Here is a 27,812-nt window from a genome sequence, read left to right as displayed (position 1 = left end):
ATATGGTACAACATTTCATGATTCTCTCCCCCCTTCCCAAAGAAACTTGAAAAAAAAAATGACAGCAAATTAATGGTGAAAGGCATATCACACAAAACACAATAATTTTTTATACAGACAAGTAACACCCTTTCATTGTACTTTTTAAATCCATTGCAAGCTGTGAATAGCCAATCGAGGTAGAGCAACTACACATGGTACTTAATTAAAACAACAAAAAAAATCCACAACTCTGCTGAGTTCATTTTTAAGAAATTATTCTCCGTACACCCATCAGTTGTCCATCCCTGAGCTTTAAATGTAAATTTCCATTGGAATTCCACTGAGAAAAGAATTAATTTTTTTCACAGCACTTTATATTTGCTTAATGCAGTAACTGAATGCTGGATGTCTAAAACTTTTTATCAATTAAAAATTTTTTTGGACACATAAATCCAGAGATAAATTAGGCATATAAGAATTCATAATGCCAAAACTAGAAGTTAAATAAGCTGTTAAATTGGAATCTTGTTCAATCAATCTGCAAGATCTAAAAACATATTCGACTGGTTTTTCAACATGATTTCTCTGATTTTTCAAGATTAAATTAATAACCTAAAGACCTTCCTCCTTAGCCCCTTTTCACATATTTATCCTAGAGAGTTGTAATGAGGTGCTTATTAAATCAAACTTTGCTATAGGATGGACAACAGTGCAACTGTGGTTATCAGTGTCTCAAGATAATGCTTTTCTTTGACTAGGGACATTATTTTAATGAATAGGCAGGTGATTTTAAAGCTTTAAAACATTTCATACACACACAGTTTGCTACAAATGTGGGAAACCCTGAATTGAAATGCTGCTTTAATATAAATAAATGAAGCTATTTTTACTAAACCAGACAAATTAAGAGGATATTTGAGGGTCATTTTTGGCCAGGAAAAATGTTTTAGAAATTCTTGATTTTTTTAATCAACATTGAGCTTAAGCAGGGCAATGAATTTTACATCCATCTATGTACTTTTTTCACACAAAAGAAATCCACAGATATTGATAACAAAATCATAACAACATGAAGGAAAATGGCCAAACAACTTCTCCTTGGCTCACCCCATTTATAGTCCCAAAAGTGGGTGAAATTTAAAAAAAAAAAAAAACAACAACAGCTTTAAAACAACAAAGAATTTCTTTTGATTTCATTATTTTTTACAGCACAGATATCTTTACAAACAACCCTATGTTAATAAAATACATTTCCTGAGGGGGCAAAAAACAAAATAAACACTCAATAAAGGAAAAAATAATCTTCATCTAAACTCCTGAACAAATCAGTAATTCCCCTTACATGTAAAATCTTTAATGACAAAGCCATTTCTCATCATACGAAAACTTTAAATTCTCATTTAATCCACAGGAGATGTATTGGAAGAGAGAAAGAATGAAAAACAGTCATTTCTATTTCAGTAACAGCCCTCCACGAACTAAGATTGGGGGGGGGGGGCAAAAAATAAGTAAAAATACTGATATACATATATATGTCTATATAAAAACATGTATGGGAGGAGAAAATAGTATAGTTTTCAGGCGACATCATTTAGTTCCAACTCATCACCATAATCAAAGGGAGATAACCTTTTTTAACTAAATTTACATCAGTTGAAAAACTACCTATCACAAATGTTCCCCCACACGATTGCCTTCACCGAGTTTGTTAGGCCAACTCATGCCGTGATGTGATGCTTTTTTCTATATATATATACATTATTCCCTCTATATTGCAATTTCAAAACTCGTTCTGGAAAAAACTTTCCACCCACAGGAATTTTTTTTGTTCTCTTTGAATGTATTAAAACTGTTAGCCAGCTACAAGATTTTGTAATTTCAATATTTATCATTTCTAACTTGTTCTTCATAAGAAAAACTTCGCGGGCGTAAATTTCAAAGAAATTCACCAGAATGTTTTGAAAACAACCTGTATGGGTAAAAGTTGATTCACATGTCTACAAGGGATTATTTTCTTTATAAAGTGACTATTTTAGTTTTTGTCCTATACATGCTATGCACATGCTATTATAGATGTAAAACTAACAATGATAAACTAAATAGGTAAAATATGACCCATTTCAAAATATATTTCATCCTCCAAAAAAAATTTTAAAAATCAACAAACATATGAACTGCTTATAAAACAATATAGCCACTGTATCATACAATTTTTTAAAAACATTATCTCTCCCTCCCTAAAATGTTGTCCATTTCTGAGAAGAGAGAGAAAAAACCAGAAATTAAAATCACCTCCATTTTTTGAAGAAAAAAAAAATCTGTCTTAGGAACCTTCTAAACCCTCAACACTGAAGAGTTCTTTATGAAGGGCAGGGAACTCTACCTCTGGATTTTGCAGTTTGTATTTATTGAGAAGCACTATATGTTGGGAGCTGAGCTGTCGTAATGTCCACGTCAGCTGCATCAGGCGTGTCAGGACGTTCTCGTTGGCGTGCGTCTTCCCTAGCTCCTGTTTCAGGGCCGTCAGGACTTTCTCATTCAGTTTCTGAACGTCCGCTATGTCCTTTAATCCAGGACGATCTGTGCCCCCCGAAAAAGAAACAATTTGATAATTATATTGTGCATTGGCAATGACATATGTTTTAACTTCAGATTCTTAAGCATAAAGCTTTCAAAATATGGCAGATAGATGTCTAATATTTGAAAAAGGAAATGGATAACATCTCTTTTTGCAATTTCATCTGAACTTGATATTAAAAAATTCACATCCTCCCCCCTATTTTTTTAAATTTGTGTTCTGTTGATTATGTATCATTTTATACACAAAATTATTTTTTTTTAAATATAAACAAACAGTTCAAAACATTGAGTATCTGACATAACTTTAGTTCTACAGAGGGAATAATCCCAAAGGGAACCCTCATGAGGACGATGGTTTGGTTAGCTATTATAATACAGTGGTTACAGAGAGAGTAAGCCTACAAGGGGTCCCCAGTAAATCAAGGGCTTGGTCAGCTGTTATAATACAGTGGTGAGACCTGTGGTCACCAGTAGGGGGTTAACACTGACCTGCCCGGATGAGGACCACCGCGCTGAACAGCGCCAGTTGACTCTCCGTCAGCTTCAACTGAATCACGTTCCGAACGAATTCAAACACCTGCTCACGTAGGTGGCACTCCTCTTCATCTACAGCAAGAAAAAAGATCAAATGATTCACGGAAAACCTAGAGTTATCTTTCTTTACATTTTGTACGACAAAATGGTTTACAGAAAAGTTATGGTATATATCAAAATGAGCATACACTGTCATACTTGGATGATTAAAACCACTCTTAAAATTACAATAATTAAAGTGAGAGTTATCTACTATACCATTGGACAAAAAACATGTATCATAACTCAACAGTTTATTTTTACACTTTATATAAATAGTAATAAGGTTTTTTGGGGTTTTTTTTTACAAATTAATCAATAGAAATGTAAGTTATGAACAAACAAAATTTGTATTGTAAAAAGAAAAGTTTTAATTAGATAAAATGTGATCACTTACTGAAGGCGCTGAATACAGAGAGAGGTACTATGGCATTTCCAAAGATGATGCTGTTGGTGCGTTCATCAAACACACGACAGGCACGTATCAGGGCAAGCTCAAAACTCCCTGAAACAGCAGCCCAGAACATCAGCATGTAGCACAACTTTATATTGTGTTAGCAGTGAATATGATTGTCATCTTCTTTTTTAAATTTTTGTTTGATGTTTTCTATCCCTTGAAAACATAATGATCTTTCTGTTTCAAATTACTTCAATAATTCCATGAAAAAAAATGTTTGCTGCAGATACTACTTCTGTTTGATTTATGTTCATACTTTACAATTCTACAAGTTTCTTAGGAGTTCAAATGATGAGCCCCTCATTTTTTTCTCCTATTCACTAAATTACAATTACAGACATTGAAAATCAGTAAACAGCACACTCCTTTTGTTGAAAACTCCTATTTTCTGCTTCTGTACACATATTACATCATTATTTAAGTTTAATATTATTTAATTGTTATCAGCTACCCACTCACATCCTCTTAAATAACTACAACATTTAAAGTATTCTTAACTTACATCCCCCCCCCCTCAAAAAAAACCCCATCCAACTATTAAATCCACCCCTCCCATGCTATATCTACAAGCACTGAGATTGTTGGATCTGCCCCACCCACTCTGTACCTGCTTTCAGCAGCATGATCTGATCGTCCTGAGAGAGATCCATGAAGCCGGGCAGCATTTTGGCGAACTCTATGATTTGTTGCACGGCAATCGTTATCTTCTCTGCCACTTCTGACCATAACTGACTCCGCGTCTGTTGGCAAACAACAAAATACAAAATTAGCAACATTGCATTGATATGCTAGGTTTTATAGAAACCATTTCATACAACTAGAGGCCCATCTCTATCATAAAATTGTTTTCTGTAAAATTTCAATGCCTTTGATTTTTATTATACCAATATTTTCTGTATGAGTTAAGGTGTATAGTTCCTCAATGTACACAAAGGTGTGAACAAACTGTTTTGAAAAGTGTCTGTTTTTTTCTGGAATGATGTTTATTTACTTGCATCTTTGATTTGATGTAATATATTATTATCAGATATCAGTTTAAATGAGTTTAGAATATTTTGAAGTTGAGGTGAAATATTCTATAAATCCTTCAAAATTTTGAAAATGTTTCTTTCATTTCTGAAACTGGGGTGTAATCTTGCTGCATGAAAATTATAAAGGTATCAATCATGACTATTAGGTATTAATTGGCCAGTCATATCAAGCCACCAATTTTTTCTGAGGTTGAGGCATGAACATTCCATTTGATAGCTCTGAAGGTGTCTATGATTTTCGTGAGTTTACGATAGATCTGATTGCTGTCTCCAACTTCCTGAGGTTGCTAAGGCATTGAGGCATAAACTTACCATAGTTTAGAAGGCGTCTATGATTCCCTGAGGTTGAGGCATGAACTTACCATAGTTTTGAAGGCATCTATGATTTCCTGAGGTTGAGGCATGAACTTACCACAGTTTTGAAGGCGTCTATGATTTCCTGAGGTTGAGGCATGAACTCACCATAGCTTTGACTATGATTTCCTGAGGTTGAGGCATGAACTTACCATAGTTTTGAAGGCGTCTATGATTTCCTGAGGTTGAGGCATGAACTCGACATAGTTTTGAAGGCGTCTATGATTCCCTGAGGTTGAGGCATGAACTTACCATAGTTTTGAAGGCGTCTATGATTTCCTGAGGTTGAGGCATGAACTCACCATAGTTTTGAAGGCGTCTATGATTTCCTGAGGTTGAGGCATGAACTCACCATAGTTTTGAAGGCGTCTATGATTTCCTGAGGTTGAGGCATGAACTCACCATAGTTTTGAAGGTGTCTATGATTTCCTGAGGTTGAGGCATTAACTTACCATAGTTTTGAAGGCGTCTATGATTTCCTGAGGTTGAGGCATGAACTCACCATAGTTTTGAAGGCGTCTATGATTTCCTGAGGTTGAGGCATGAACTCACCATAGTTTTGAAGGCGTCTATGATTTCCTGAGGTGTTATGCTGGATTGGATGTGTTGTATCTGTTCACTCGTGTATAAACACGTCCTCATGTGAGCCTCGGTCACAGCCTTCCCTAACATCACTGTCAAGAAAATCAACTCATGTAAAAAACCTCATTATGTACTAACAAACTAGCCTCATTTCCTTCATACAATGCAACAGATCTTGTGTACAAGAGGAATATAATACATGTTGCTCTATATCTTTCAATGAAATAATTTCAGAATGTTCATTAAAATTTGATGACAGTTGTGCCAGCTGAAGAAATCTACCTCAAGAACTACATGTATCTTATCAAGAGTTTTTTTGGCCTTAAGAAAAAGAAGTCATACATAAGTGTAAGGTACCTTAAGGAGAATTTTGAGCTTTACTAACATGAAGTAACATAAGCAGATTCACAGAACACCTGAGCGATCTTACCTGGGTCCATGAGGTCGACGGCCCTAAGGAGGGCAATGGGGTGGGGTGGCTGGGTGGTGGGGGCCTGGGTGGTGCTGTAGGCTGGTGGTTCCGGAGACACGGGGGTCTCTGGCTGGCTCTCCGAGGCCGGGGAGGGCATGGTGTAGGCGTAGCCATTAGAGGTATACATCAGGTGACAGTCATTGTATCTGTAACATACACAGAAAAAATACGTCTATCTTGTTGTCAGATTAATCCTCACACACACACACTCTGTTCTTCATAGATAATTGTAAAACATAGCTCAAAAAATGTTATATTAATGGTCTAGAGAATAGTCCATTCATTAATTAAGAGGGGTGGGTGACCCTGGCCATACATTGACAATAATTATTTGAAGAAGAGTTCAATGTAAAGATATGGGAAAATATTCATTTTTTTTTTATCTACTATAAAAGTATTTAAAGTACAGTTGAACTTCGATATCTCCAACACTGGTACATGTATCTCAAATACATTGGATAGGTCAAAGTGATTTGTAAGTCCAAACCACTTATTTTTTTTTAATGTATTTTACCCTTGATATCTCGAAATTTAAAAACAGTCCCATCTCGGTGGAGATAACGAAGTGTGACTGTACATGTATTTTGATTTCTATCTTTACTAATCATAGTTTATGGCCAAAAATTTCACATTTAAAATTTTGCGGAGATCTGATGGACCACCGAGCCTCCTTTGGGGATTTCTGTTTTAATTTTATTTCCAAGTGCATCAGACATCATTTTGTATTACCTACCACAAATTTTTTTCACAAGAATTTCATATGAACGCTCTTTTCTCATTGAATTTGTGCAAGACACTTGTCATTTCAAGAAAAAGTCATGAAAGATTGCTATTGATGGTAAACAAATTATCAGTTTTGTCAAAACGATAATTAACTGTCAATATATTGTTTACTAATCAACACTTCCCACATTTGCTTTAATTGTTGTTTCATAAAACCATCATGTCTTTATGTAAGAAAATGAATAACACTGCAACAACAGAAAATCAATTAGAAATTTCCTGTTGTGTTATATAAAATGACAATATCCCCCGACCCCCCACAGCTTTAAAACGAAAATGTAACATCTTGAGGTGAAATAACACACCTGGAAAAAGTCACTCAAATTAACAGTAAATTTTTTTATTATGTAAAAATTATTATGTTATAATTAATAAACTGTACATACGTCATAAGCAAAAAATTAGCATTATAAGGATAAAAAATGAATATCTAAAAAATTCAAGTCAGTAGGTATCAACAAAAGCCCAAGCGGGATTTGAACTCGGCATGTGCGGATCACAAGCCCGACACTTTTTCCACTTGGCTATGGAGTAAGTTAAATATTATCGTCGATAAAATCCTTTCAATAAAACAAAAAGTCGTTTCGATCTGAGGTCAGCCATTTTGTGATGATGTGGTGTTATATCAGTGTATAACACAGGTAAGCTAGTGATAGATTTCACACAAACAAGATGAACTTATGAAACAATTTGCCGGCAATTACATAGTTAATTGCAAGCATATCTAACCTTTGACCTCTTTTTATGACCCTGACCTTCTTCTAAGACCATGACCTTTCATATGACCAAATAAAAGTCTTTTCAACCTTTTAATCATAATTCAAAATTGGCAAGGATGAAATGTTAAGAGACAACGGGACAAAAGATGATTCTCTCTTTCTCTCTCTCTTGGAACAAAAAATAAATTATCTATTAGCCCTGACTCATTTCACATCTTACTGACTTACACCCTTACAAAGCAAGTCTAACACATCAGCAAAATCCAAAAGAAAAACTAGAAACTTGTTCTCTGCAAAGACAGGCGAATTAAGCAAAACATATTTGTATCCATCTTCAATTTTACTAGCCTTCACCATAGCCAAACCCAAATGATAATACAGGTATAAGCCAGAAGACTTGCTTGAAATGGCATGGGGGGGGGGGGGGGGAGAAAATATATTCGAATATACAGGAATTAGAACAAAAGAGGAAACAAACAGAATATGAGGAGCAGAAACAAAGGAAAAACACAATCCTTTACAGAAAATAGAAAATTTCAAACTTTCAGTCGGTGAACAAGTCTAGACTAGACTTCCTTCTCAGGTCCTATCCACCCGCCATTCACATTACAGAGATACTCCTAAGTTGCTCTTTCCCATTAACACATGCAGTCCTGTTTTACAATTTTAATCTGCCAGTAAGGAGTGTTGTTATGAGAGGAAGAGATTGAACACCAATGACTTTTTCACACACAGACAAGTTGAGGGTATTGGGTGAGCAGTAATATTGTTTTTCCCCAAGTAACAAGCATCGCCCTCTGATGTGAAAATCGGATAATGAAACACCTGGATAAAGAAACATGTCATCATGAAAGGCATAATATGTACATTCGAATCGTACCCTAAATACGATTAATCGGCACCTTGCTAACAAATGTGACGAACGCATATGCCATCAATAATTTGCCACTTAAGGGGACAGAGGACTAAAACCCCCACATATATAGTAGTAGTCCTGCTTTTTTTTTTACATAGACTAAAACTGTAGATTGCTTATTTTATGAGATTACTTATTTCCAAAATTCAACCCTTAGCATCAAATCACGAAATTACAAAAGTGCAAACACTGAATTTTCATCATAGTATTTTTTTGGTTTTTTACACCTTTCTGAAAAAATAAAATCCGAGATTTTTTTAAATTCTTGAGATGAGCTTCTAGCAGTTTTATGCGGACATTAATTTCTTGCTTTTAATTTTAGAAAAGCACAGCGAGGCATCCCAGTATAATCATCACTAATCACTTGAAAAAATAATAAAAACACACTTGATTGCACAAAATTGCCATGGTAACCTTTACTATCCAGATAGGGAAAAAAGAGTCAAGTACAAGTTTGCCTGCTTTGTAGGGTGTGTTGTAAAAAAGTTTTCACGTAACTATCGAGAATAAATGCGAATAAATGTGAAATTTTCACGATATAATGTGTTACTTTCACAAACTTGCTAAAAGTCTCTACACCGGTAGTCAAAAACCGAGCATGGCTGTAAACTCATTATGTCCAAACAACTAACTGTATAGATTCAGAAAATAGGCAAAAGGTTAGTACAAAATTCAGGTTAAAGTCAGATTTATTTGTTAGCTATATGTATGTCCTTTCACAAATAACTACCTATACATTCAGAATATGCATTAAAACAGGTCAGACCACAGAAATCAGGTAAAAACTAAGTTTTGCATGTTTATCTAGTAATATGCCTTTCCACTAATAATAACCTGTAAATTCAATTTTTTTTTTTTAAATGCCAAACTAGTACACACTTAGTACAAAACTCAAGTAAAGTTAAGTGTGTTAGTAATCTTTCATCAGCCCCTACATATTCTGATACACTGAGAAAAATAGACACAAGACACAGGTAAAAAAAAACCACAGGTGTATTTATCACCTGGATGTACCCCTTTCTGTACAAACATCTACCTACATACTTGGGAAACACACACAAAGACAGACCATCTCAAGTAAGTATATTAATAAAAAAAAAAACAGCTGTCCAGGTGGGCTAGTTACCCACCTACACTGTCTCTTACACAACACACAGGTGAGAGACAGGTGCGACAAACAGGTACGGCACAGTAGCACCCATCCAAAGCTACCAATAATATAATTACCGCAGTCATCACCTATAATTAGTCGTTAGCGACACCCACAAATACTTAGTGCACTGAAGTAGCGCATTATTTTTCCGTCGAAGTCTTGTTCATTAGTTCACGTAGGTACTTTTAATTGTATACCACTTGGGTCATTGTATTTTGTTGCTATTTCAGATCCTGTTGTCTGATATTTTTGATGCTGATGCTAATTCAGTGTGTTTATCCAAACTTAATGATCTCATAACAGCAACAACAACAAATTATATGCTTTGTAAACAACAACAAAGATACTGCATCAAAAAAAAAAAAGGCCTCCTCCCCTCCCTAATTGCATGCTTTTGTTGTTATTTCAGAACCAATTGTATGATATTTTTTGATGCTGATGCTAGTTCAGTGTGTTTATCCAAACTTAATGATCTCATAACAGCTGACTTAATTAGCAACAACAAAAAATTATATGCTTTGTAAACAACAACAAAGATAATGCATAAACATAAGCTAAAAAGATGTGCCCTCCCCCCTTCCCCTGTCTAAGCACATAGAGCTATCAACACAAAGCACTTGTTTCAATATTTCAAAAATGAGCCAAAATTTTGTTCTTTAATGAAGTCATTTACGAGTGATCGTTTAGATATAAAACCAAGCGGTTTAGTTTTTAAAAACAAAAAAACCTTTTCTTAATAAATCATGGTAATTTACATCAGTGTTAAACTGTTATGCTTTTTTTTTTTTTTTTTGGGGGGGGGGGGGGGGGGGAAGAATGAAAATGTTAATCATGCTTTGAAGACATGCAATTGTTTATAGATGCATGCTTGAGCATTTGCATTAATGGTGATATTCTAATGGAGCCAATCGTAACAAGAGGCATAAATTATTCCTAAAAACAAGGAAAAGTCATCCAGTTGGCTCAAAGTAGCAGGTGCATGCATGACTTTCTGTGGGATTCCAACCACGATTGTCTAGCTTTTAAGGGTGTTAATTAACATATTTTTTTAATTAACTAGCTAGCGTAGGTTGATTGAATAATAGTTTTACCCTAGCTTACTACAGGATGAAATACAAACATAACAAGCCTTCCTGACATTATTGCAGATGTAATACAGGTCCCTTATCAGGTCTCCCCAATTCATACGTGAAAAATGTCATTTGTCTTAATGTATAAAATAACTCTTTTGATGAAAATGAAATATCATTACAAGATATATGCAAATCTTTTGAAGAAAACGTAATACTGGAATCATTAAAATTTTTGGGGGCCAATTTTTGTGGGTTACTTAAATTTTACAGGTTCATGGGGACATAATTTTCGTGTATTCCTTTTTACATGCAAAAAGAAATATTACTTTATAACCTTTATTTATCAATTCGTGGATGAGAGGACCCACAAATTCCACGAAAATTGAACCACCATGAAATCTAATGATTCCACAGTACATGTATCAATATAAGATATTTGTATATTGTTTGTTTTCCATAAAGTTACAGAAGATCAATATTTTCCTCAGTTCTTGAAAACTTTTAGCTGTTGCTTCTTAAGAAGTTGTTTTTTTTATATACTTTTGCTTCCTTAAATACAATGTTGTTGCTACTACTAATGGGTTGTTTGGAGAGTTGTCGTTGCTTGTTGCTAGATACTGTGGAATCATTAGAATTCATGGTGGCTTAATTTTCATGGTATTCGTGGGTAGCCCTCCCCCACGAAATTAAATCCTCAATGAAAACAATTTTAGAAAGAGTTATCTTTGTTACTGAAACAGTAACCGACGCATCCACGAAATTACATCCCCATACAATTCACGAAAATTGGCCCCAACAAATATAAATGATTATACAGTATGTTTTGTTACATCCACTACTGTTGCTTCTGTTAGTGGGTTGCTTGGATAATAGTGATGGCTGTGATAGATATGGTTAACTGGAAACAATGCTGTTGCTGGGATGCTTTACGTTGTACCGTAACAAAGTAAATGCTACAATTAAGTTGGTTGCTTGGATGGTTCAAGCTGACTTGCTGGATATGGTTACTAAGATACAGTGTTGTTGCAAATATCAAAGGGCTACTTTTGGTAGCTCAGGTACAATATCATTGCTTCTGTTTGTAAGTATTTGGATAGTTGTAGTTGTTATGCTACACGTGGTTGCTTGGATACAGTTTTGTTGCTATTATATGTGGGTTGCATGCCGTTATGTTGCTCAGATACATTACTAAGACTACTGTAGGAGGGTTGCTTTGTCAATTGCTAAACGTGATTGTTCAGATGTTGTTGCTTTTATTAGTGGGGCTGCTTTTAGATAGTCGTGGTTGCCTTGCTAGATGTGGTTGCTTAGGTGCAATATTGTTGCTTATAACTGTAGGTTGCTTGGATTTTTGCTGTTGGTTTGCTACATGTGGTTGCTTAGATACAGTGTTGTTGCTACTTATTAGTGGGTTGCTTGGATACAACATGGTCTCAATCTTACATAGAAAACTGATTGTTGTTGTTGCTAGGTGGCATTCCACACGAGGTATCGTACCCGTTCATGCGTGACTGTTTGACGTAGTTCGCCTCATCCTCCACTCGCTCTCTCTGTTTTTTAGACATCCTCCCAAACTTAACAGCTGCAAAGAGAAATACATTGAATCATAAGGAAAAATCAAATTTAATGCAGGTAAAAACTTCAAAGAACACAGGGTAATTCTGACAAGTATTACACATCTCTTGGAATGTATATATAGTTTGAAAGGTGGAATAGTAACACTCGGAAAAAACCCAGATATCTCTTTTAATGAGAAACAACCACACTCAATCATGCTCCAATACTGTAGATTCATTATTTTAAGCGAGTATTTAATTCCACGATTCAACAAATATCTCTTTTAATGAGAAACAACCACACTCAATCATGCTCCAATACTGTAGATTCGTTATTTTAAGCGAGTATTTAATTCCGCGATTCAACAGATATCTCTTTTAATGAGAAACAACCACTCTCAATCGTGCTCCAATACTATAGATTCGTTATTTTAAGCGAGTATTTAATTCCACAATTCTACCACTTTTCAGCAAATCACCAGAATATAAAATTATGAACGTCGAATTTTTATTATAGTTTCATGTAGTTTACATATGTCCGAGATATAAATGTGAGATTTTAAAATTCATGCGATGTGCTTCTCGCAATTTTGCATGGATATTTATTCCTCGCGTTTAATTAGGAATCTACAGTATTAAGACAAAAACTGTTTCTTACTCTGCAATTTCACAATTGTATAATCAAAGCTTCAGCAGCCATTTCTGTTAATTTAACGATAAACGAATTCAGATGAACAGAACGGATAATGTTAGGCTTGACTTACCATCCCTGGACATGCCCAGTGCCAGGCACTTCTGAAGGCGACAGAACTGGCATCGGTTCCGGTTGACTCGATCAATGACACAGTTCTTGTTTCTAGGACACTGGTAGTTCACGGGACCGGCCTGGCTCCGGCGGAAAAATCCCTGAAAAAAGAAAAAAATATACCAGCTTTGTAAAATTCTTTCTCAAAAGCATTCAAATTCAATTTAATGAAACATTTACACTAAAACCCTGATATGTTTTTCATTTACTGTGGTTTCATTAATATTCAAGGGTATCAATTTTCGTGGAAAAAGGGAAATTCACAGTTTTAAGGATACGTAAATTCGTGGCCAATGACCCTATCAATGCAAAATGATAGCAGAAATTGCACTTCAATGAATATTTAATTTCATGGATAAATTTGACAACGAAATCCACGAAAATTGGTATTCAGCGAATATTGATGAAACCACCGGAAGTCCTTTTCATAAGTTAATGGATGACAATTTAACTAATGCCTTTCGATTTGTAGACCAGTCCCAGGGCTAGATTTTACAAAAGAACTTGCGACAAAGTCATTAATATTTACAACCTTGTAAAATGAACTTTCATGAACAAAATTGACATAAATCCATTTGTTTACAAATACTTCAATTCCCAAAATTATATTTTTGAGCCATTAGAATAAATCATTGAAAAGATGGTGATTAATTAGCATTCATTAATTTGGTCGTAAGTCGTAAGTTCTTTTTTAAAACGCAGCCCAGTTCTTGTTTCTCTAAGCTCTTACCCTTGTATTGTATTGTCTTATCCTTTAAACATAAGATTAGTCACCTACATATTAGAGATTGATGATCCCATAAAAATATACTGAACAGTACCCCCATCTCCCAAATACAGTAAAACACGGTTATAGCGAACACGCATATAATGAATTGACGCTTACAGCGAAGTGAATTTCATTCCCCAAGTCTCTATTTATTGTTGTAAACTTGACGGATATAACGAATTACGCTTATAACGAAGTTAAATTGGCCGTCCCTGGGACTTCGTTATAAGCGTGTTTTACTGTATATCAAACTTTAATTTCATGTTAAACATTCTCCTTTAAACATAAGATTAGTTACGTGACTAATTATTAGAGATTGATGATCCCATAAAAATATACTGAACATACTGACTCCCAAATATATCAAACTTTAATTTCATGTTAAGTCATTCCTGCATTGTTCAATGAATGAAACAAGGTTAGGCTCAAATGGTTTTTCGTAATATTGAAACAAATATCCCTGATACAGATTTCATTTTATCATTTTATCTTAGTCTAAGAACAGACTGAGTAGTTGACCAGAGCGACCTGTCTTACCTTGCATCCCTCACAGGTGATGATTCCATAGTGTACACCTGACGACTTATCACCGCACACCTTACAGGGGATCACCTCGATCTGGGCTGAAAAAGAATGGCAGCAATTACTGGGGGTACCTCTAACATAATGAATGAAGAAGGCCGAAATATGCTGGTGGCAATTAGAGAGGGTACCTCATATAAGAATTAAGCATCGGTAGCAGTGTTAGGGTGCAACACAAAAAAGACCATCTCAGAACAAGAATGAAGCATATAGGCAGCAAATATACAGAGTCATCAAGAAACCAAAATATTCTACAGACGGCATTTACAGGAGGACTACTTTTATTATTACGCCAATGGAATTGTTGAGTTTACCTTTGCAGACTCTATGGATTGCGACTTCTTTTATTATTACAACGATGGAATTGCAGAGTCTACCTATTTTGGACTTGAATGGTTTTCGACTACTTTTATTGTTACGACGATGGAATGGTTGAGTTTACCTTTTGCGGACTCAGTGGTTTGCAAATACTTTTATTATTACAACAATGGAATTGTTAAGTTTACCTTTTGTGGACTCGGATGGTTTGCGACTACTGTCAGGCTTGACTTTCTGCGGGGGAGAGCTGTGTATCACATTGTCTGAGTGAGCGTCTGTCCCCGGCATCACTGAAAAATATACACACACTGTTAATACAGCAGGGGAACCCAGTTAAAGTTCATCTACAGTCAAACTTTTATCAATTAAAAATTACTGATCTAATTTTACCTATTAATTCTACTAGTGTTTATGGTCATAAATAGGAAACATTTATTTGTTTAATAAATAAAACTGTGTTTGCAATCATGTTCAAGTTATAGACAGAATACCCTCTTCCAACTTAAAAGTATTTTAAATATTTCAATAACTATGATAATCCACAAGATTTTCTCCTCGAAGGCAAAAAACACGACAGACACAAATGTCCATATGAAAAATACATTAGAACACCGTTAAAACAAATCAAAATTGTTTATCGTTGGTGCTTTGATATAACTGAAATCAAAATAAAATTTTGATTTAAATTTTGATCAAAATAAAAAATAAAGTTATCGAGAGATTACATTCATTTGTAATTTAGTCTAGACAGCATATTACAGCATAAAGAATATTTCAGACAAGTCGGCATTTTATGGCATTTTCCAAATTTTATATATTGTAGAAGCAGAAATATTCATTGAGGATTTAATTTTGTTATTTTCGTTGGTAGTATTAATCAACGAAATTTAATCCATGACGCATTTTTAACCAAAGTATTCATAAATACATATTTATGTGCGATACAGTTTAAAGATTACAATATGACGAAATTAAATCCCAACAAAATATTATTTAGTTTAAAAACAACGAAATTCTAACCCAAAAGAATATACCGGGGTGTGTGCTTCTTCATTATACCAAATCATGAGAGAGACTGTAATTATACAGTTTACAATATTTAAAAGAATTTGACACCAACTTTTGAGGTTGTCTAGTGGCATGCCGCCGTGTGGTGACTTGTTGACACTGACGGCGGGCGGTGGAATAATCTGCATCATGCCCTCCGACGACATTGCCACCGAACCATGGTCAAGGGAGGAAACTGGGGTCTGGTCAAGGGCTGTGGCAGAAAAATCTGTAACAAGGACGGAGTTCTCATTATAAATACTCAACAAATATTTATTTCTATGATGTGCATTTATTTTTTTTAAAAAACACAGTGGCCACATTTAGCATGTACATAAATCACTTTATAAAACCAGATCGTCCACTTACATTCACAATGCACAAAGCTTGGCCACATTACGACTGAGATATACACACAAACAAAGGTCAAACTTTTATTCTTTTTAAAAGCAATCACTGGGAATTAATAAAATACATTTCATTCTCTTTAAGTCCAGCCCATACATATGCTCACAAATTTTGACATGTACGTCTAAAATATTCAACCTTTGTAAATTCATAATTCCTAATTATCACACCTCCATAGAATCTGTTAATTATTTCATAGGCCTGCGATTCAATTAATCAAAAGACAGGATGCTGGTCTGGATTTTCAAAACTTTAATAATCAAACACATCTGCCAAAGAATGCAAACTGTCAGGCGTCTACGACCACAAGCAACGTTTGTGTTTTAAAGGCATAGGCGTCGGAAGCAAATTGAAAGTGGGGGGGCTAGACTAATCCTCAGAAATATTGAGAAAAAAGTAATTCCCAAAATCATAGAAATCCTAATCCGTGGGGGGGGGGGGGAGTATACCTATACTTCCCAAAAAAAAAAATTTACTTACCAAAATGTTTGTTCTCAAAATCATGAAATTCCTAATCCGTGGTGGGGGGGGGGGGGGAGGAGGGGGGGGGACTAGTATGCTTCTGAATCTAACCTCTCAATCTTTCAAGGTAAATTTAGGAACAATAGTCTTTCCTGGGAGAAAAAGTGGGGGGGCTGAACCCTCTATCATGCTATGTTTCCAATGGTTAGGTATAACTTTGCAAAAAAAGTGGGGGGGCTAAGCCCCCCCGGTTCCGACGCCTATGAAAGGTAAAAATTGAACAAATTTCTGGATCCACCTCTGTCCCAAAGTGCCCTGTCCTTGAACGAAGAGGGATTAGACCTCTACAGATAAGGATCACCTAGCGATAGCATGTTGGGAGGAAGCCTTTGCCGTTCCCCTTTGACTCCGTTCCCCTTTGACTCCGATATCCCCCCCCCACTCCTCCCCAGCAAACTTTCTATTATAGAATAGGTTAGTGTAGATCTGGTTTTGTGTCCTCATTCATTGATTTTTACGCATTATTATGTTGTTTTTTGGCTGTTGGAGTTTTTTGAGTTTTTTTTTAAATTCTTTATAAGGGGGGTGGGGGTTGAGTGGTAGGGGTGGTTAGTTTCTTTTAAATTTTTTGTGGGGGGAGGGGAAGGTGGGGGGATAGTGAAAATCAGAAATCATGTGAGCTAGGTGCAAGAAATTCGTTAGATCCCAATTCCTGCCCCCCCCCCCCCCCCCCCCCCCACACACACACACAAACCCCACCCTTTCTAACACCAGCTGAACCATTTAATATTTGTCGTCAAGATACATGCAATAGTATACGAACAAACAAAACAGACAGCAGAACACACTGGTCTGTTTAATTAATGACTGTACGGGGAGGTTCTGTTATCCATACCTTGACTTGTACATCACACAATAAACAGAGGTTGTTCACCTATTCTATGTAACACTAGCGATCGCTACGCTCATCATATTGGTGTGAACGTCCTCTGTACAGCCATCAATAAAACTGAATGGGGACCGAGGGAATCCAATAAATGCTACCACAGTTTAGCCATGTTAACATATGGGTGATATATATTGGTAGAGCAATGTCCAATACAGACCAATAATACTGTACTATAGCATTTTTTAATGACTTTAATTTAATTCATTTTGAAGTTATTGATTAATGATAATGGGACCTAGGGGTCTAGTCTTATTAAATGGAAGTTCAATAAAACATGGAATGATATGAAATGCATTTTAATTCATTTAACTGGTGTATGTTGTCATCTGCAGATGTTTTGGGGTTTTTATTATTTATTTATTTTTTTTTTTTGGGGGGGGGGGGGGGGTAGGCTTGGGGGAAGGGGGGTGGGTAGGGGAGTATTCTTTGTGAAAAGCACTATGCATTTACAAAGAGATGTCAGTTTCTATCACAAAGGATTAAGTAAAAATATTTAATCAATGATTGCCCAGTGTGCAAGGAATTCGGTTAATCCCGGAAAATCATTATATGGCGACAACTACTTAAATTCATAGTCAGGATATTGTGAATCTTCTCTGAGGAATTTTTCTAAAAAAAAAATCTCAGACTTAAAGTGGAATGGGACACTTCCATATAAAGACATATTGAAATAAAAAATAAAATCAAGTGTAATTTTATAACACTAACAGCACAGTGCAATGGGTTCGAGGGTTCGCTTCAAATCTGTAGGTCATGAATTTGAATCCTGTTGGGGTTTTTAAAACTTTTACCTTTCTTAAAATGTTTAAAACATAATTTTTGGCTAAATACTGTAAAATTTGAAAATTTGAAAATTCTAAACTGGTTAAAGTATTTTAATTTTAATGTATTTTAATCCACATTAATAATATTGACAGATGTCCCATACCACCTTAAATTAATATAACCCCCATAACATAAGTTTATTACATGTAGCATTTTCACAACAGCAAAATCAGGGGGTGTTAACAGGAACAGCCATGAATTGATCCTGCCAAACACCTGTGCTACAAATTGATTAGAGGACACACTCCATTCTGTATGCCTCCCTCCCCCCTCTGTACTTAGAGAGAGAGAGAGAAATACGATGAAAAATATGACAGCATGCCTATGACTCAGTCTCCAAATTAATTATCTAGTTATCACTATTGTAAGATCCTGACACATGGCTCTGTCAATATCAGGCTGCGAACTGTCTTTAAATCTTTGTCTTCTAGTTATACACTAATTTCTACTCAATACTGTACAGGAAAGCTAGAATTATCTGCCAGCAAGAAATTTTCACAAAAATCGCAAGAGCCTCGTTGTTGCAAATACTTCTCATTGTGAATCAATTGATTCTCAAATGCCTCTGATATTTCTTTTCCAGATAGTCTACATCTTGATCGTGAGAATAAGTTGCTGCAAACCAGTTTATATTCAGTAAATTGCGAAAAAAAATTCTCATGAATAAAATTTGTTTTACAGTATTATATGCATGTTATAAATGTCTGCAAGATTCGTGACCAATTAGCTTTGCTCATGGAGGAGACCCTGATATTTATTGTCAAAGATCATTTTTTCATTTCTATGAAGAAAAAGAAAGGAAGGTCTAAAATATGTTGCTTGTGGAAATCACATGTATTTATTGCATCAAACAACTAACTTCTTGCAAAGCAGTAAAAAAAAGTATAATTTCAAACTTGCAGGTGAACTGTTACACAATTAAAAAACGACGTAATAAAAACACTTTGGATTTTTTAAAGTTTTAAATTAATAATTTAAAATGTTAAACCTAAAACATATTTTTTAAATGCAAGAAGAGAGCTTTCACATTACCCCTCCCCCTTTTCAATTGACAACTTATGCATCACTATATAGAATCATTCAATGATGTCCATGCTTTTTAGGTCTGAAGCTTATCTTCACCTTCTGACTTTTGGGGTCATTTCGGGTAACATTTGGGTCAATAAGGTCAGGTCACTCTGCTGTTAGGTACTTATCATACAATGGGCCGTACCATTGTGTTTCATTGACCTCAATATCAGTATTACACACTTGGTACTCCGATCTACTGTATACTTAATCTTTAATCTTTGACTAAAAAAAAAAAATGTGGGGATGGGGAGAAAACTGTTAATATCAGAATGGGGGCCGGGGGACGAGACTTCGAAAAAAAACCTGACAGCTGGGTCTTTAGAAATAGTACTCCTTCCTTCTATGTATTACAGTACACTCTTAATTTCAAAAGCTACCATGTGCCCGACTTAACTGGAGAAAATAATCACCATCTTGGGATATACATGTGCACTGTGTATGTTGATTAGTAAAATACAAAAACGTCCCCTTACTTTCCGACTCTCTAAAATCACCAAGAAGATACTAAAGCAGTAATTAAAAGTAAATGTTTCTAACAAAATTTGTTTCAATAAGTTGTATCAAAACTTAGATCCAAGTTTTAAGAGCAGTTTGGGAAATTTTTTTAAAATCATTTTAGCCTAGGGTATGATGTTAACAGGAATCAGACAATTTATACTATTTCTCTCTCTCTCTCTCTCTCTCTCTCTCTCTCTCTCTCCAACTCTCTCTATGCAGAAGTCAAGAATATTACAGTATATAATACAGACCCTGAAACGTACTACTACACCACACGCTCGCTGCACGCTCGCTACACGCTCGCTAAACGGTTCACACGAAACGCTGAACGGTTTACACGAAACGCTGCACGCTTTGCCCGAAACGCTAAACGATTTACACGAAACGCTGAACGGTTTACACGAAACGATTATCGCACGAAACGATTTGCTCGCTTTTCACACGCTTTGGACACGCTTTTATCCTGATCGATTCGGTTCCTCTCGGATTTTTACCTTGACTCTGTTAGTAAGAATTAATTTTAAGAAAACACGAAATAATAGAAATACCGATATTAGAAACATATATGTACATAAGTGTTGAATTGATTAATTAAATTATTTTGATACTTATATTTAAAGCAAAATGGTATTGATTCACAGAGTTAGCCTAAAATTTTACTTCTATAAATATATTTATTGCTCAAAAGAAATATCCATGATTCTTATTAATGCCGTAAATAATAAAAATTAAAAAGAAAAAAGTTACCGTAACACAATATTCAATACCAAAAATAAAATCCGTATGATTACAAACTGAAATCGGTTTTTCAGTATTCGGCGGGATTTTTTTCTTCTTCTCACATTAATATTTTTATTGGTTTCAGAGAATACGATGTAAAAATACTAACAGTATAACCTGTAATTATTTACATTCATGATTTTGAAAGTTATGTAAAATAAAATTAGTCACATTAGTTAGAAAAATGCTATAAAACAACCGATTAATTTTTTTCTTATGTCGAATCATTCGCGTAAATAAATGTTCCGTACATAATATCACAGAAAAAAAAATCAATCGATTAAACAATAAAGAAAGTTGTCATTACTTTTTCGGATAGAACAAAAAATAAAAAATGATTTAAATTTTTGTCTCAATATTCGTTTACATAACCGGCGCCCCGCATAACGGCGTACAATATATCTATCATAATCTATTTGATATTGGTATAGTGCATATAGATTCCCATAGTAATTAATTGCATGTGTACATTTTAGGAAAATTTCAGTGTGTTAATTACTTGTTGTTTTCCGTTATCAGTGTTTAAATAATTAAATTAATAACTTGTAGAAATATTTTAATCGGGATTCAGAAGAATTTACTTCCCGCATTTCATAGAAATGAACAGAATATTTCCTTTCTATGTTTACATTTAATTTTGTTCAAATTAATGTTAATTTAAAATAATATATCATTGAAATTGTGTGCATCATCAAATACTGATTCCGACTACCTTGAAGTCATTAAATTTCTATTGGCTATTGACAAAAAAAGAGACGAGTGACCATCCAATGAAATAGAATACACAGAGTTTGATTGACAGGTTCAGCCAGGTGCAGGTCTTACCCGATGTCCGAGGTTATGTATACTGGATGTACACAGCCGAATAGTCTCAGTAACTAGTCTTCTTTCAATACGCGTACTTTTCTTTGTTTGTTAAAAATTCATTCAATTTTGTTAAAAGATAAGTATATCATTTCTTATAGATTTTTTTCACGAGAATATCTTATAGGAGTTTTGCCAATCACAAACAGTTTAAAGTAATGTTTAACATGAGCGCTATTTTGAAACAATTAAATTGTCAGAGAGTTCCGAATGAAATCTGATGAACGTTTCACACGATTCTCGCACGCTTTGCCCGAAACGATTTACACGCTTTGCCCGAAACGCTGCACGCTTTGCCCGAAACGCTAAACGGTTTACACGAAACGCTTCACGATTCACACGAAACGCTAAACGGTTTACACGAAACGCTAAACGGTTTACACGAAACGTTTCTCGCACGAAAGTCGCACGCTTTTTTGGTGTAGTAGTACGTTTCAGGGTCTGTAGATAGCAGGGTAATATGATATGTATGTTATGATATACCAACCCTTAATGGTTTAACACCACTGAACCATTGCAAATTCTCTCCCTTGGTCCTTAAAATTCCATATATTAAAGTTAATGATTTTAACGAAACCGAAACCCATAACGCACACTTGTTTTGCTTTGTAACAGTATTAAAAACACACAAGTTTTCTTGCACTATCTCTTCTTGGAGACGAAACACTTTTTTTTAAGAACGGGCATTCAACTCCCAGTGTATACATTTGAACTTTTTTTTTTATCAAGAATGAAGTAATAATATAATAAATCCTCCCTTTTTTTTCTTTTACAATTACGCTTGTGCCAGTTAATGCTTAATTAAATAGCAAATTAGCAGAGGCCGTAGTTACAGTACATATACATGCACAAACACAAAAACAAAATGCGTAATAAGGTGGTAATTTTGAAAGGTATTCATCACATGTTCTGTTTTCGTAACAACTGATCACTTCCACGAAATTACATGCAAGTTGTTATTAAGTTTATTATATGAGAAACAATGGCAAAACTGGCAGAGTTGTAATGAGCCCAAATTAATAAAGTTTAGATCACAGTGACTTTTCTTCTCACTTGTAAAACAGTTATCATAAAAAAAACTTTCATTAAATTGTACATGCTATCATTACTTTCTCATATAACCAATGACAAAAATATATATCTGTACATAATATATGTATGCACATCTAAAAGGGCAATCAATTAATGACCTTTTGAACTTATGAACTTAAATAAAGTTCAAGGACTTTTTGGAACGTTGAAAATTCTTTCTGCCAGACACCACAGAACTTATTTAATAAGAATCCTTTTTATCTATTTTTGCCTTTCATGAGAACAAATAATCTGATATTTCAATAATCACTTCTTTCGAGCTAAAAGTAATCTCACAAGTCTTATCTCAATTAAAGGGAAAAAAATCCCATTTATCTTTTTGGGATCTCAGAATACATGGAATACTAAGGAATTTCATGGGAACAACTTATCCCAAAGACTCAATTGTAGAACCATTTTAACAAGAGCTTGGACTTTGGGTAGTCGTGTCAAACAGCAATGTGACGTAGGCCTGTCTATTTCATTGCTGGCCACTTGGCCATGGCTCTTTGAAATCAACAAGATTTGTCTGGCTTTTCAGCTAAGACTATGCAATTGGTGCATTTTTTGCTTGAAACCACGTCATTTTAACTTGTTTTTGACGCAAGAAATAAATAGCTACGTCCAACCAAAAGTCCAAGGTCTTGTTAAAATGGTTCTAATATTCTTTCTCTGGGAAATCTCACAGCCTTATCATAATCACTGATATCAACAAGCAAAAAATCCTATATTTATATGGGATTCTCAGAACCAATCTACTTACTGTGACTACTGTTTTGAGGGAACAAATAATCCCAAACTTCAGCTGGTATATCAGGCCAATGACAATCCTCAAATATCATTTTTTTTTGGTTAAACTAATCCCGAGTGTAAATTCTGCTCTGAATTAATCCAGATAGCACCATATATTTTTGTCACATGACTAATTTTCCAGCTAGCATTTCAAATTAATAACCACCAGCTAGAAATCACAATCTGCAATTAAAACATCCATCAAGAAAAAAATTTCCACAGAATTTTGGGATTTTTCTTTTCAAGATGAGAGATGTCTTATCCAAAATCTTAAAATTTTACCCAAAAACCTTTTAATACACAGAAAAGCCTTGTTTGAATAGGTAGAAACACACACATTTTTGGGGAAAGAAGGGGGGGGGGGTTGTATCAATACACAAAAAACCCTTGTTTTAATACACAAATCAAGCGTAGAAACAACGAGAAGCAACACAGGTTTCCTCTCAACAAGAGTCACTGACCGGGGAGTCAACGCCTCGGGATCAATCAACCACGAACAATTCACCAGTGGTTCCTCCATGGATCAATAATTTCCCTGTGTGTAGTGTAGACTCCTCGCTGTTCATATGCAGAGGAAAGGAGAAAGAGAGAGAGGAGAGGGATAGAGAGAGGAGAGAAAAGATAAAAAAATCCAATGCGGAGTTCAACAACCCCTCAGTTCATAACACGGCTGAAATCACTTCTCAGCCAAGACTGATAAATAATTCATTTGTTTTCTTCATGTTGCACTCTTTACATGTTTACCTTCAAGAGACTTATATGGCTTTTTTTTTTTAAAGTTTAAAATGTTATTATCTGGAGAAGGGGTGTGGGGAGGGGAGGGGGTTCCATTTTAAAATTTACTCTTTTCTTCTTTTTTATATTGGAGAAAAACTAAAAGACGAAAAAGAATTTTTGGATTTTTTTTAAAAAATAGATTATTTTGACCAGAAATGGACTAGTAATTGTTTGGTCTTCATTGTGATATATTGGTTTCAAATGTGGGTTATGCAGCCTTGAGTTCAAAGATGAGATTATGTGTCATAAAGGTTAATTTTTTTTTATTTATTTGGGTTTTTGGGAAAAAGGGGGCTCTTATTATAAATTTTTGGATAGTCTTTGTATAAAACTTAACTGAATTTTTTTTTCAGTATATGCATTTATCTTTACCTAACCTCAAACAAAGACTCAAGTCATTTCCCTCCCCTCCCATCCCCCCTCTCTCTCTCTCTCTCTCTCTCTCTCTCAATCTTAAATGCCAAAACCATGAAAAGAGAGAGAGATTATTTATTTAGGAGCTCTATCACACAAGATGATCAAAAAGATTCGAAGAGTAGAAAAGAATTTCTAATACAAGACTGGTTTTTCATTAGACCTACAGGACAGAGCATTTAGCCTTTGAAAATTAGTTCTAGCGCTTTGACCAGAGCTATACTTAGCATTAGTACAATACATTAAAGGAGAATGCATTGACCTTTTCTAATTAAAATTGAAAACTACCAGTATAAATAGTTTCACATCCAAGAAAAATTGGAAAGCTCTTTTCCTGATTCCTCCATCCAAGTGTTCATTTTTAATAGCTTCTTGGAAATAAATTCTGGAAAGGGAATTTGATTACTGCCCGAATTTTAAAAAATTTTCCTTGGTGGGACCTTAAACTTTATGGTAGAATTATATTTTATTTGAAGTAATATAAATTATAAATGAAGTACTGTATTTTTGTTATCCAAATATATAAACATTGTTCCAACATTCTTTGAGGTTCCCTTATTCCCATTAAAATCTCCACAACAAATTTTTATCAGAAATTTGATGATTTCAAGATATCAAAGATAGAATGAGATAGCCTAAAAATAGCAGGAAAGGTCTTGGTGATAAAAACTTTCAACTGACTTTAAAGACCAGAAACAACTTTATTTCAACGATATCCAGACAAGACTCAAAAGTGTCCAAAAATGATAAGAGACTACAATATTAGTAATTACTATGTAATGGGTGAATGTATACAAGACAGAATGATATGATATTGAGGTAAATCTCAAAAATTCTCATGATAAAATTTGACTTACAATTTTGAAAATGATAGGAAACTTCAATATCAGTCACTGGTTAATATAATGAGTGAACTAATTCAAGACATGAAATGGTATATATAACTTATAATGATATCCTCTCCACCCCCCTACCCCCATTTTCTTACTATCTTCTCCCACAAAAGTCAGGACTTTGGCTCTACTGATATCACCCTCCCCCCCCCCCTCCCCCTAAACACACTCATACACCAAGTTGCGTAACTTTCTACGACGGAATGTTGTTTACATTTCATATAGCAGTGGCATTACTTCAAGTATCTTTGGACCTTGATAGAAAAAAAACCACACCACACATTGAAGATAATGATGATAAACAACATTTAATAAGATGCATGTTGCATTGCAGACAATTAAGTCAGGCCATTAGACTGTTCTTACTGTCATTAAGAGAGAGAGAGAGAGAGAGAGAGAGAGAGAGAGAGAGAGAATGAATGAATCAGACAGCAAAGATTGTCAAAGACAATTAAGTCAGGCCATTAGACTGTTCTTACTGTCATTACATGTAAGAGAGAGAGAGAGAAAGAGATAGAGAGAGAGTCTGACAGCAAAGACGCCAAAGACAATTAGACACTGTACATTCTCAACATAGATAGGAGGCAGGGGAAAGAACTGTGTGATGAAAGAGATAATGAAGAGAGAGAAACTGATTATTGTTCTCTAATGCAATTTATACATTAATACAAAAAGCTGACATTAAAAGAGTGTGTTTATAACTATGGAGATACGTGTCAGGTCATTAGACTGTTATACATTACAGTCTCAAGAGAGAGAGAGAGATATATAGAGAGAGAGAGAGAGCATGATTGAAACAGTCATGCACAATCATTACTACATCTGCTGCATTCAACCTAGCAAAATTGTTTAAAATGAATGTCAACCGAGATATCCTCTTTTTGTCATGAGAGAAAACAAGAATATTTGAAAGTTCATTTTTCAACCAATATGCTAATAACTAGTAATACGTAACTTTTTGTTCTGATATAATTTACTATATAATATATATGACAATTAATCATATGGTGGATTGGTGAACTCAGCAAAGGAGGTTGCTTCTCTTAAAATTGAACCTGTCGGATATAACAAAACATATGTTGTGGACAATGCACAAATTGAGAGTGAAAAGTGGGCCTTTAAGAGCTATAAAACCCATTGAAAAATACCATGGTAGCCACAGGTTGTCTGCGAAATGATCACAACTATAAGATAACTGATTTTGTCTGTCCTCATGCTAAAAGGTTGAATCAACTTGGGTGCAATTTATTCTTTACTCGTGTTATGTCTATCTAACCAAATAATGAAAGGTGTAAATAAGCCATATACCCACAAAATGAAACTGAAATATTTAAATTCTCATACTTTTTTAAGTTTAATTCAAAAAGTCTCATCCCAGATACAAGACAGTTATCCTGTTCCCCCGATCCAGCGAAAATAGACTCGTCTGGGATCAAAGGTCATTTCTATTTAGACCATATCTGTGTAAATAATGGACTGTTTACTATAAACCATTCATAACTCTGGCGTCCACAAGACACATGCGAAATGATTTTCCATAAATGCACCAATAGAGACATGAATGATCTTATGTGGTATTAGTTTCGTAGCGACACAAGCGCGTGGAAAATGGGGGTGTGTCGGATCGCAAGGTTTTTTTGCAGCCGAGATAGGCCTATACGAAGCGAGATTCATTCTGTCCTTCTTTGCACCTGGTTTATATGAAATATGAAGCTCTTTTCAGGTACTTAGTGACGTTGTGCATGCAAACCAAGATTCCTTGTTTTGCATTAAAATCTGCTTAAAATTGGTGCATTTCTGTTTTTGTAGAGAATTGGCGTTTCTCACCCCCTCACACCACATGGCTTGAGAAAATTTAGCGCCATTTTCTCACAAACACGTATGCAAACACACAATCAAAGCTCACAAATTTGAAAATCTATGCCTCTTACATCAATAAGTCTTCTCTTACCTTTCATTTCGTTTGACATAATTTTGCCACAGCATTCATGAAAACTTCCCTATTTTAACCTACTTCGACCTAAATTCACAGAGCACACACACTTACATCCGTCCTACGTCCAAAAATAGACACAAATTGTGCCAGCAGGTCACGCGCGGAGGGATATTACAAAATATTAGCATAAATAGTGCGATAGTGTAATAATATATTTTCTCAATTTTAAAACATTATCTTTCATTATGAAAATTTAATTAATATTAAAATCAACCAAATATTAATAAGTTTAATGTGTATTCAATTTCTTTGATCTAAAC

At 34.8% G+C, this 27,812-nt stretch overlaps 1 protein-coding gene across 4 annotated transcripts; it reads right to left on the bottom strand.

The window, feature by feature from the left end:
• Positions 1 to 1,819: 1,819 nt before the first annotated feature.
• On the bottom strand, positions 1,820 to 27,636 carry LOC128171200 (probable nuclear hormone receptor HR3). 4 transcript variants are annotated; one of them, XM_052836932.1, is made up of 12 exons: positions 27,508 to 27,636; positions 15,826 to 15,981; positions 14,894 to 14,995; positions 14,343 to 14,428; positions 12,996 to 13,137; positions 12,119 to 12,257; positions 5,990 to 6,177; positions 5,530 to 5,651; positions 4,200 to 4,332; positions 3,533 to 3,640; positions 3,052 to 3,168; positions 1,820 to 2,562 (listed from the first exon to the last, which is right to left on the bottom strand). In XM_052836932.1, exons 1-12 carry the CDS (start codon positions 27,524 to 27,526, stop codon positions 2,306 to 2,308), a joined length of 1,569 nt encoding a protein of 522 aa, XP_052692892.1. In that variant the 5' UTR covers positions 27,527 to 27,636; the 3' UTR covers positions 1,820 to 2,305. The 4 variants fall into 4 exon arrangements, with proteins under 4 accessions (XP_052692892.1, XP_052692891.1, XP_052692890.1 ...); XM_052836931.1 differs by lacking the exon at positions 27,508 to 27,636 and adding an exon at positions 23,444 to 24,608 and having other exon boundaries at positions 12,173 to 12,257; XM_052836930.1 differs by lacking the exon at positions 27,508 to 27,636 and adding an exon at positions 23,444 to 24,605.
• Between the last annotated feature and the right edge of the window lie 176 nt (positions 27,637 to 27,812).

Source organism: Crassostrea angulata, chromosome 2 (assembly GCF_025612915.1).
Source record: "Crassostrea angulata isolate pt1a10 chromosome 2, ASM2561291v2, whole genome shotgun sequence".
In the NCBI taxonomy this organism is placed as follows: domain Eukaryota; kingdom Metazoa; phylum Mollusca; class Bivalvia; order Ostreida; family Ostreidae; genus Magallana; species Magallana angulata.
This window is presented reverse-complemented; position numbering and strand designations above follow the sequence as displayed.

Bases quoted from the DNA above. Each gene is read 5' to 3' on its own strand.
- LOC128171200 (XM_052836930.1), bottom strand. From the start codon at position 23,522: ATGATATTTGAGGATTGTCATTGGCCTGATATACCAGCTGAAGTTTGG. The intron at 12,258-12,995 runs GTAAGTCAAGCC...TTCTCTTTGCAG, and splicing joins ACTGGGCATGTCCAGGGATG to CTGTTAAGTTTGGGAGGATG. The intron at 3,641-4,199 runs GTACAGAGTGGG...CTGCTGTTTCAG, and splicing joins GATCATGCTGCTGAAAGCAG to GGAGTTTTGAGCTTGCCCTG.